Here is an 11,890-nt window from a genome sequence, read left to right as displayed (position 1 = left end):
TAGCCTAGTGGTTAGAGTGTAGAGGTGGCAGGTAGCCTAGTGGTAAGAGTGTAGAGGTGGCAGGTAGACTAGTGGTTAGAGTGTAGAGGTGGCAGGTAGCCTAGTGGTTAGAGTGTAGAGGTGGCAGGTAGACTAGTGGTTAGAGTGTAGAGGTGGCAGGTAGCCTAGTGGTTAGAGTGTAGAGGTGGCAGGTAGCCTAGTGGTTAGAGTGTAGAGGTGGCAGGTAGCCTAGTGGTTAGAGTGTAGAGGTGGCAGGTAGCCTAGTGGTTAGAGTGTAGAGGTGGCAGGTAGCCTAGTGGTTAGAGTGTAGAGGTGGCAGGTAGCCTAGTGGTTAGAGTGTAGAGGTGGCAGGTAGCCTAGTGGTTAGAGTGTAGAGGTGGCAGGTAGCCTAGTGGTTAGAGTGTAGAGGTGGCAGGTAGCCTAGTGGTTAGAGTGTAGAGGTGGCAGGTAGCCTAGTGGTTAGAGTGTAGAGGTGGCAGGTAGCCTAGTGGTTAGAGTGTAGAGGTGGCAGGTAGACTAGTGGTTAGAGTGTAGAGGTGGCAGGTAGCCTAGTGGTTAGAGTGTAGAGGTGGCAGGTAGCCTAGTGGTTAGAGTGTAGAGGTGGCAGGTAGCCTAGTGGTTAGAGTGTAGAGGTGGCAGGTAGCCTAGTGGTTAGAGTGTAGAGGTGGCAGGTAGCCTAGTGGTTAGAGTGTAGAGGTGGCAGGTAGCCTAGTGGTTAGAGTGTAGAGGTGGCAGGTAGCCTAGTGGTTAGAGTGTAGAGGTGGCAGGTAGCCTAGTGGTTAGAGTGTAGAGGTGGCAGGTAGCCTAGTGGTTAGAGTGTAGAGGTGGCAGGTAGCCTAGTGGTTAGAGTGTAGAGGTGGCAGGTAGCCTAGTGGTTAGAGTGTAGAGGTGGCAGGTAGCCTAGTGGTAAGAGTGTAGAGGTGGCAGGTAGACTAGTGGTTAGAGTGTAGAGGTGGCAGGTAGCCTAGTGGTTAGAGTGTAGAGGTGGCAGGTAGACTAGTGGTTAGAGTGTAGAGGTGGCAGGTAGCCTAGTGGTTAGAGTGTAGAGGTGGCAGGTAGCCTAGTGGTTAGAGTGTAGAGGTGGCAGGTAGCCTAGTGGTTAGAGTGTAGAGGTGGCAGGTAGCCTAGTGGTTAGAGTGTAGAGGTGGCAGGTAGCCTAGTGGTTAGAGTGTAGAGGTGGCAGGTAGCCTAGTGGTTAGAGTGTAGAGGTGGCAGGTAGCCTAGTGGTTAGAGTGTAGAGGTGGCAGGTAGCCTAGTGGTTAGAGTGTAGAGGTGGCAGGTAGCCTAGTGGTTAGAGTGTAGAGGTGGCAGGTAGCCTAGTGGTTAGAGTGTAGAGGTGGCAGGTAGCCTAGTGGTTAGAGTGTAGAGGTGGCAGGTAGCCTAGTGGTTAGAGTGTAGAGGTGGCAGGTAGCCTAGTGGTTAGAGTGTAGAGGTGGCAGGTAGCCTAGTGGTTAGAGTGTAGAGGTGGCAGGTAGCCTAGTGGTTAGAGTGTAGAGGTGGCAGGTAGCCTAGTGGTTAGAGTGTAGAGGTGGCAGGTAGACTAGTGGTTAGAGTGTAGAGGTGGCAGGTAGACTAGTGGTTAGAGTGTAGAGGTGGCAGGTAGCCTAGTGGTTAGAGTGTAGAGGTGGCAGGTAGCCTAGTGGTTAGAGTGTAGAGGTGGCAGGTAGCCTAGTGGTTAGAGTGTAGAGGTGGCAGGTAGCCTAGTGGTTAGAGTGTAGAGGTGGCAGGTAGCCTAGTGGTTAGAGTGTAGAGGTGGCAGGTAGCCTAGTGGTTAGAGTGTAGAGGTGGCAGGTAGCCTAGTGGTTAGAGTGTAGAGGTGGCAGGTAGCCTAGTGGTTAGAGTGTAGAGGTGGCAGGTAGCCTAGTGGTTAGAGTGTAGAGGTGGCAGGTAGCCTAGTGGTTAGAGTGTAGAGGTGGCAGGTAGCCTAGTGGTTAGAGTGTAGAGGTGGCAGGTAGCCTAGTGGTTAGAGTGTAGAGGTGGCAGGTAGCCTAGTGGTTAGAGTGTAGAGGTGGCAGGTAGCCTAGTGGTTAGAGTGTAGAGGTGGCAGGTAGCCTAGTGGTTAGAGTGTAGAGGTGGCAGGTAGCCTAGTGGTTAGAGTGTAGAGGTGGCAGGTAGCCTAGTGGTTAGAGTGTAGAGGTGGCAGGTAGCCTAGTGGTTAGAGTGTAGAGGTGGCAGGTAGCCTAGTGGTTAGAGTGTAGAGGTGGCAGGTAGCCTAGTGGTTAGAGTGTAGAGGTGGCAGGTAGCCTAGTGGTTAGAGTGTAGAGGTGGCAGGTAGCCTAGTGGTTAGAGTGTAGAGGTGGCAGGTAGACTAGTGGTTAGAGTGTAGAGGTGGCAGGTAGACTAGTGGTTAGAGTGTAGAGGTGGCAGGTAGCCTAGTGGTTAGAGTGTAGAGGTGGCAGGTAGCCTAGTGGTTAGAGTGTAGAGGTGGCAGGTAGCCTAGTGGTTAGAGTGTAGAGGTGGCAGGTAGCCTAGTGGTTAGAGTGTAGAGGTGGCAGGTAGCCTAGTGGTTAGAGTGTAGAGGTGGCAGGTAGCCTAGTGGTTAGAGTGTAGAGGTGGCAGGTAGCCTAGTGGTTAGAGTGTAGAGGTGGCAGGTAGCCTAGTGGTTAGAGTGTAGAGGTGGCAGGTAGCCTAGTGGTTAGAGTGTAGAGGTGGCAGGTAGCCTAGTGGTTAGAGTGTAGAGGTGGCAGGTAGCCTAGTGGTTAGAGTGTAGAGGTGGCAGGTAGCCTAGTGGTTAGAGTGTAGAGGTGGCAGGTAGCCTAGTGGTTAGAGCGTTGGACTAGTAACTGAAAGGTTGCAAGATCGAATCCCTTTTTAGCTCCACAGACAAATGATTAGACTGTATTAGTAATTTAAATACTTGGATGGCTCACAACTTCCTCCAGCTAAATCAAGACAAGTACTTATTGTTGGAGCCAAAGAACCAACTATGTTTCCTTTTCTACATGTTTTATTTGACCTTTATTTCACTAGGCGTGTAACTGTGAAGTGTGTTATGTTTTATTCATGCCTGAAATGTGCTTTATGAAGCTTGATTTGATCTGATGGAGGTCTGGATGTAATAGAGACTTTAGGTTCATATGTTATCAACGCTTACAGTGCATTCGGAGAGTATTCAGACCCCTTCACTTTTTACACATTTTGTTAAGTTACAACTTTATTATAAAATGTATTAAATTGTTTTTCCCCCACATCAATCGACACACAATACCCCATAATGACAAAGCAAAAGCAGGTTTACAGAATTTTGAGCAAATTTATCAAATTAAAAAACCAAAATAACACATTTCCGTAAGTATTCAGACCCTTTGCTCAGTACTTTGTTGAAGCATCTTTGGCAGAGATTACAGCCTCCTCCGTCATACCTTCTTGGGTATGACGCTCTGAGCTTGGCTCACCTGTAACGTAACAAAATGTGGAAAAGGGGATGGGGTCTAAATGATTTCCGAATGCTCTGTATTATCAACACTTTCCTGATGTCTGTCACATCGTAGATTAGAAAAGTCCTATGCAATGACCTGTCTTGCCATCAAGGATGCGGTGCATTGTGTGTGTGTGTGTGTGTGTGTGCGTGTGTGTGTGTGTGTGTGTGTGTGTGTGTGTGTGTGTGTGTGTGTGTGTGTGTGTGTGTGTGTGTGTGTGTGTGTGTGTGTGTGTGTGTGTGTGTGTATGTGTGTGTGTGCGCGTGTGTGTGTGTGTGTGTGTGTGTGTGTGTGTGTGTGTGTGTGTGTGTGTGTGTGTGTGTGTGTGTGTGTGTGTGTGTGTGTGTGTGTGTGTGTCAGAGAGATAAATAACTCCAATCCAGAGGACCCAGTAAGTCAGTGTTCCCCAACTGGCGGCCCACTAGTTGTATTTGGACCTTGGGTGATTTTATTTGGCCCCCTAAGTTTTCTGAGCAAATTTGTATTTATTTATTGGACATAAAAATAATAATGTAAAAACACCAGCCAATCAGCTCCATGTGATTTTAATTTGGCAAATGTGTTCTCAAAGTATTCCCAATAGAGACACGTGATCCTATACAAATTGAAGCCAGTTTTGGAAGGATGATGTTTCAGTGAAACATTGTATCTGCTTGTTCATTGTTGCAGTCGATTTATTTTGTAATTATGTTCCCGGCCCCTGACGGCTCCAGAAGAAAAATCTGAATTTAGTTGATGACGCCTGCAGTAAGCGTTGCCGTGATGAATGTGGATGATCCTTGTGTGTGTATGTCTAGTGTCATGCCAGTATACAGTATTCAGTAGATGATGCCTAAGTCCTTCCAAAAGCTGACTGTCCAGCCTGACACCATATGGAATTACTTTTGATTAATTGCCTGGGTTTTTAATTTATTTCTGCCTTTTTTGAAGTTGCCTTGTTGAATATAAGCCTTTGTGGTGATCAGATCCACACTTGAGTCACACACCAAATGAGCAGCTTTTAGCATGAAGAAAAATGGCTCCTTTCTTTGACCACTGAATGCAATGAAACTCCATGGCGTCTCACTAAATCACTCCAGACATTCTATGGATGGCCAGCAGCTTCCTTGATGTGTCGCTGAGGGGGATCATTCCTTTGGAAGGCTTTCCAGGTGAGCTGGAGGTGTAATGACTGTCTTTTAATGAGACTATGTTTGCCTTGAGGATCGATCTAGTCAAATCAAATCAAATGTATTTACATAGCCCTTCGTATATCAGCTGATATCTCAAAGTGCTGTACAGAAATCCAGCCTAAAACCCCAAACAGCAAGCAATGCAGGTGTGGAAGTCATCTGAGGAACCAGAAAGAAATAGCCAAGAAAGTAGTCAGGATATTCATTGGTAGTTTTGAGTGTCAGTGTTGTAGCGGGTAGTCAAGGATCCCAGTTTGGGTTTCCTCACAGTTAACGTTGACATTTTCTGGTGGCGAGTGGGGTTTCCTCATCTGATGCAATGATGGTACTTGAAGAAGCCAATGGGCTCAACATCCACGTGAAGATGTTAGTATCTCTGTCATGTTTTTTTTATCACCTCATAAAAAAAATGCAAGGGTCAGAAAATGGATTCAATGCTGTTTAGCCACATTAATAGAGCTTGAGGTGTGTCTAAGGGCTATTTGACCAATAAGGAGAGTGATGGAGTGCTGCATCAGATGACCTGGCTTCCACAATCACCCGACCTCAACCCAATTGAGATGGTTTGGGATGAGTTAGACCACAGAGTGAAGGAAAAGCAACCAACAAGTGCTCAGCATATGTGGGAACTCCTTCAAGACTGTTGGAATAGCATTCCAGGTGAAGCTGGTTGAGAGAATGCCAAGAGTGTGCAAAGCTGTCATCAAGGCAAAGGGTGGCTACTTTGAAGAATATAAAATATATTTTGATTTGTTTAATTCTTTTTGGGGTTACTATATGATTCCATATGTGTTATTTCATAGTGTTGATGTCTCCACTATTATTCTACAATGTATAAAATAGTAAAAATATAGAGCAACACTTTTGACTGGAACTGTATATAATGGCTTCACACGTGACCGCCACAATGTCATCACATCTCCAGATAATGACTTCCCTCACAATGATATCAGCCTCATAGACCCTAGGAGTGATGGATGATTCTAATCAGATGCTCTATTCATGATTTATTAACGTCCTTCTACTGAAGGGTTTCAAAATGGCTGCCTGTTTTACCTTTTTTACTCTTGCTGTTCAGTGAATGGGGAGACTGAGACACAGAGCTGGCTGTTGAGGAGTGTGTTGGCTTCAGCGGATTTATAGGTCCCAAAGTTCTCTTGGTACTCCACAGATCACCTCTGTTGGTATTCATCCATAACCTGGTGAATATGACATGAAAATGGAGCACAGTTGATGAGGTTGTTTAGAGAGGTGGGGGTGAAAGGAGCACATTGGATATCAAATATCTTCACTGAGTAAGATATCGAGTTTATATGTGATTTATTCAGACATGTTCATTAAAGCTCATCGTTGTTTGTGCTGTGGACTATAGAGACGAAGCCTTAAGTCGTCCTGCCTTGTCTACTTCAATTCTCTTTGTCTTGTCGTGGGTGGCAGGTAGCCTAGCAGGGGCCAGTTATCGAAAGGTTGCAAGTTCGAATCCCCAAGGTGAAAAAGATCTGTCGATGTGCCACACTTCCAATCCACACATGTATATAATACACACGGGTACATGTGTGAAGTAGGAAAAATTTAAGCATCCACCAAATTACTATATTGTGTAGTCTGACTGGATTTGGGTCTTAATTAATTAGTCCACCTATTGGTTTCTCTGTTTTTCCTCAGTTCTCGTCTTCTGAAGTTTGTGGAGCACCATATATGGTCACGTAAGGCGTCTCCGCTAGCAACAGGTTTTTCTGTTGACTCAACATGGGTCTCCTCCCCCCTCTCTATCCCCCCCTGCTACACGATCCCCCACTTCAGACAGCCCGTTGCTCTCTAATTGCTCATGTGGGTGCTTCAACAAAACAATTGGAGACGTATTACCAAAGGTAGGGGTTTCAGGTGTGCAGTAATTGAAGTAGGGTCAGGTGGTAAGTGGACCGTCCTGCCTCCTCTCACACAAATCAGTTGGGCTTTGCTCTGGCTGATTATACTGAACCTTTTCAAAATGGCTCATTTCAGATCTCATAACAGTGTATGGAGCTGATAGACTTTTAAGCGAATGGGGGGGGGTTATGGAATGGAAATATGACAGTCAACGATATCTCATCCATGGTATGTAGTGGGTGAGCTGTTTTACTGGGTTGTAGCTGACACACTGCACAGCTGAAATAGTATGCATTTCTGTATTACTCCACAAACCCCTGTAATCATATTGATTTAGTTGGTTATTTAGCCATGAAGACACGGGTCTATTTAAGCATGACTGAGCTATTTGCTCTTTGCATTTTAGATTTCTTGGTGTATTGGTTCCATTAGGTCATTCTCCTGTCCAGCTGTGTAATGTCATCAGTCCTTTAGCTCTGTATCCTCATGTCAGTATAGTAAACATAAGATACACTAACACATGGCCTTTCTGTCACCTACTGGCAGTAACTATTTATTGTTAGTCCTACAGCTAGAGCTTGAGGCATTGTGGGAACATTAGGGAACGTTAGGGTTCAAGGCCTGAGGTGTTGTGGGGAATCTCAGGAACGTTAGGGTTTAGGGCCCGAGGCGTTGTGGAAGCGTTAGGGCCACTAATTTCTCCTCTGGTGTGGAGCGGGCCAGTACCCCAGATGGCCTGCCCTGTAATGAGGGTGGGTGAGGGATGGGACCCGCTTCTGGAGAGGGGGGCGTTGCCAGTCAGGGGGATGGAAGGGGGCAGAGCTTCAGGGATATGTCCAAGAAAAAAGAGTGGTAAATGTGAGTTTGTGTGTTTCACATACTGCACATTGCTAGAACATTCTGTTGAGTTTGTAAGATTTGGGTTATGGTGATTGTGTGTCGTCTTGATGACCCATTCCACCCATATTCTACCCAAGGCTTAGTCGGGTCTTGTCCCTCCATTGAAAGTGTGAAGGCTGCAGAGCTTGTTTCAGCTGATGTGACAATGCTAATTAGGCTTTCTCTGGGTGACTGTGCCGCCATATCTCAGTGTGTCCAGCCCTGGGTCTAATGCAGAAGGACAGACAGACCGGCCTGCCTGCCACACGCTCACGGCCATATTTTACTAGAAGACCATACTTTATTAGACAAGCCATATTTTATTAGAAGACCATACTTTATTAGACAAGCCATATTTTACTAGAAGACAATAATTTATTAGACAAGCCATATTTTACTAGAAGACCATACTTAATTAGACAAGCCATATTTTACTAGAAGACAATACTTTATTAGACAAGCCATATTTTACTAGAAGACAATACTTTATTAGACAAGCAGAGCATCATAAAACATTTGCAGTGACCAAAGGGTCTTTAAAAACCACTGCCACTATTTCCCCTGTGAAGATAAAGATTTTGTTCTTTACTCAGAACACTTCAAGATACTGTATGGTTTGTAGAATGAAGGTGACACTATGTACTGTACTAGTGCAATATGTAGCCTAAAGGAAATGGAAGTAGATGTGTGTCTTCGTGTAGGCTGGTATATGTGTAACTGCGTAGGTTTGTGTTGGTGCATACATACATGTTTTAGGAATGCAATAATTGTGTGTGAATTTTTCTATATGTCTGGGAGTCTGTCTCTCTGTCCATGACAATATTGAGAGATGGACCTTAAGAGATGGTCATGGTCATTTTGGTTATGGTTTTGCCTCAGCTCTGCTGATTGGTTTGATTGCCAGGGTCAAAGGCCATCTCTAAATCGAGCTGAGCCCCACAGGATAATTCCAGTCCCCACATTTTAATTAGCCTACTGTTGATTCATCTGATAGTTGCATTATTAAAGATTCACTTGTTCCAACTTCCAACTTTTGAAAGCCTTTGACCATGCCTTTTGGGACTATTTATCATATTTATTTTATTTAACTAGGCAGCGTAGCCTAGTGGTTAGAGCGTTGGACTAGTAACCGGAAGGTTGCAAGTTCAAACCCCCGAGCTGACAAGGTACAAATCTGTCGTTCTGCCCCTGAACAGGCAGTTAACCCACTGTTCCTAGGCTGTCATTGAAAATAAGACTTTGTTCTTAACTGACTTGCCTAGTTAAATAAAGGTAAAAAAATAGGCAAGTCAGTTAAGAACAAGTTGTTATTTATAATGACGGCCTACCAAAAGGAAAAAGGACTCATGCGGGGACGGGGGCCTGGGATTAAAAATAAAAATATAGGACAAAACACACAATCACGACAGGAGAGACAACACAACACTACATAAAGAGAGACCTAAGACAACGACATAGCATGGCAGCAACACATGACAACACAGCATGGTAACAACACCACATGACAACAACATGGTGGCAAAGTAACAGCACAAAGGCAAGAAGGTAGAGACAACAATACATCATGTGAAGCAGACACAACTGTCAGTAAGAGTCCATGATTGAGTCCTGATTAAAGGATATTGTGTGTGTGTGTGTATTGTGGTTAATCACTTAAAATGTTTGTCATACGGTTTGGTCATCTGCCCTGTTCTGTGGTGGTACTTGAGGTCAATCTTTGAGGTCAGCAAGGCATTTGATGATGACTTCTGTCGTGACGTGACTGTCATTAATGTGATGTGATGTGAATAATTACCTACTACTTTTAATTATCACTCGATTTAATTAATCATGTAACAATCAACTCATTAGGAATTTGGGGCACCACGGGAAAAGTTGTTTAACGAGTTACTGTCTCCCAACTTAAACTCTAAAGATATACAGATCTCTTACATCAATAACAGTCAATGATTAATTATTACCTCATCAGTCTCATTCTGAACATTGCGTAATTTTGGGATATCTGCACGAACCCTAACCTAAGTGGTGAATCAGCAATACACAAATTGGCTTAATTATTTCTTTACAAACTAACTAAATCATCACACAGAATATGTAAACACACAGCATAGGTTATTGATTACATACATAATACAATGAAAACAGCTCCCTAGTGGACTAACAAAAGCATGCCCGTTTGGTTACGCAATGGAAAGGGAGGGATATGTAAGGAGAGGGAGAGACAAAGAGTCAACTTATCGAACATACATTTGGAAACTACGCTCACCATAACCATACTTACACCCTAACAACCGCTCATTCGAATTAGAAATGCAATATATATTTACACATAGATGTCTTTCTCTGTCGTCTCTGTTGAAACTACTCTATGCGTCTATGGGAAGTGGTTCGATATAAGTCTCTGGTTGTCTACCAGAGGTCACAATGTCCTTCTTAGTTGTAGCCTTCTTCTGTCTTGGGTTGTTCGTTATAAAAGCTATCTGTCAGCCATGTGCCGAGTTGATCTGGCACCTTTAATCCTCAGCAAGGAGAGAGAGTCATGACACTTCATTCACATGATCGGTATGGTTCTAAAATATGTTGTGTTTTCTCTCTCTCTCTGTCTCTCTCTCTTTCTCTCTCTCTTTCTCTCTCTCTCTCTCTCTCTCTCTCTCTCTCTCTCTCTCTCTCTCTCTCTCTCTCTCTCTCTCTCTCTCTCTCTCTCTCTCTCTCTCTCTCTCTCTCTCTCTCTCTCTCTCTCTCTCTCTCTCTCTCTCTCTCTCTCACACACACAGTAAAATCCAATAAGATGGACAAACCAGAGAAAGAGGAGAAGATGGACAACTTCGAGAAGTTGGACCAATTTAAGATGCTCGATAAACTAGACAGAGTGGAGAAGAAGGATACGACTGCGAAGACTGAAGCGTCAGTGAAGGTGGAGTACGCAGTCCCACTGGACAAAGAGGAGAAGATAGATAAAATGGACAAGGCAGAGAAAACAGAAAAGCTGGAGCCAACAGATAAGGCAGAAAATACAGATGAAGAAGACAAATCAGAGAAGATGGATAAAATGGACAAGGACAAGAAGACTGACAAGGTAGAGAAGATGGATAAAGTGCAAAAGACTGAAAAAGAAGAAAAAACTGAGAAGATGGATAAGAAGACTGACAAGGTAGAGAAGATGGATAAGGTGGAAACACCTGAGAAGACAGAACAGAAAGAACAGAGTATTGAAAAAGTGGAGAAGACCCCAGAAAAACAGGAGACATCGGTGAAGTCGAACACATTTGACAAGATGGAAACACAGTCTGACAAGGAGGAGACAGCCCATGTTGGAAAGGTAACAGTAACAGCTGAGAAAAAAACAGACAGAGCAGAGAAGCCCACAGACAAAGTGGAGGAGGAGAAGACAGAGAAAACAGACAAGGTGGAGGAGGAGGAGAAGAAGAAGAAGACAGAGAAAACAGACAAGGTGGAGGAGGAGAAGACAGAGAAAACAGACAAGGTGGAGGAGGAGAAGAAGACAGAGAAAACAGACAAGGTGGGGGAGGAGGAGAAGAAGAAGAAGAAGACAGAGAAAACAGACAAGGTGGAGGAGGAGGAGAAGAAGAAGAAGACAGAGAAAACAGACAAGGTGGAGGAGGAGAAGAAGACAGAGAAAACAGACAAGGTGGAGGAGGAGAAGAAGACAGAGAAAACAGACAAGGTGGGGGAGGAGGAGAAGACAGAGAAAACAGACAAGGTGGAGGAGGAGAAGAAGACAGAGAAAACAGACAAGGTGGGGGAGGGGGAGAAGAAGACAGAGAAAACAGACAAGGTGGAGGAGGAGGAGAAGACAGAGAAAACAGACAAGGTGGAGGAGGAGGAGGAGGAGAAGAAGACAGAGAAAACAGACAAGGTGGAGGAGGAGAAGAAGAAGACAGAGAAAACAGACAAGGTGGAGGAGGAGAAGAAGAAGACAGAGAAAACAGACAAGGTGGAGGAGGAGGAGAAGAAGAAGACAGAGAAAACAGACAAGGTGGAGGAGGAGAAGAAGACAGAGAAAACAGACAAGGTGGAGGAGGAGAAGAAGACAGAGAAAACAGACAAGGTGGGGGAGGAGGAGAAGAAGAAGAAAGAGAAAACAGACAAGGCGAAGGATGAGAAATCCGAGAAAAAAGAGCTTAAAAGTCCTGAGAGGAAAATGGACAAGATAGCAGAGACAGCTGATAAGGCCAAAAAAACTGCAAGTAAACCTTCAACCAATGGGAGCGGTGCTGCACCAAGCAGGGACCTGCCAAGTCCAGACAGGAAGACCAAGGTAGGCCAGAGTCAAGGTTTAAAGTGGAACATTATCAAATCTTACACCATTCTTGCTGCTAACGCTGCTGCTGCTTCTTCTTCTTTATGTGTCCATATAGTAGTGGGATAAGACTAAAAGTAGTCCATGGTACTCACTTTCATTTAAGTAATATCAGTCATAACATTATTATCAGAACAATAAAAAGATTTTGGTCCTTGTTGTTTTAGGGCAGATTTGAACTCCATGTAACTTCTTCATTGAGTGTTTGTTTTTGTCAGGGCACACAGTTC

General features: G+C 44.5%; 1 protein-coding gene across 1 annotated transcript in view; it reads left to right on the top strand.

Annotated features, from left to right (window-relative positions):
- Positions 1 to 11,890, top strand: part of LOC118377604 (microtubule-associated protein 4-like) — a 196,555-nt gene that overhangs the window by 144,953 nt on the left and 39,712 nt on the right. The window contains exons 7-8 of the mRNA XM_052483937.1: positions 10,114 to 11,043; positions 11,308 to 11,618. Coding sequence (XP_052339897.1) covers positions 10,114 to 11,043; positions 11,308 to 11,618 — 1,241 coding nt within the window. The remainder of the gene's footprint in view (positions 1 to 10,113; positions 11,044 to 11,307; positions 11,619 to 11,890) is intronic.

Source organism: Oncorhynchus keta, chromosome 28 (assembly GCF_023373465.1).
Source record: "Oncorhynchus keta strain PuntledgeMale-10-30-2019 chromosome 28, Oket_V2, whole genome shotgun sequence".
Lineage (NCBI taxonomy): Eukaryota > Metazoa > Chordata > Actinopteri > Salmoniformes > Salmonidae > Oncorhynchus > Oncorhynchus keta.
The sequence above is the reverse complement of the archived record's forward strand: the minus strand, read 5'-3'. Positions and strand labels throughout refer to the sequence as shown.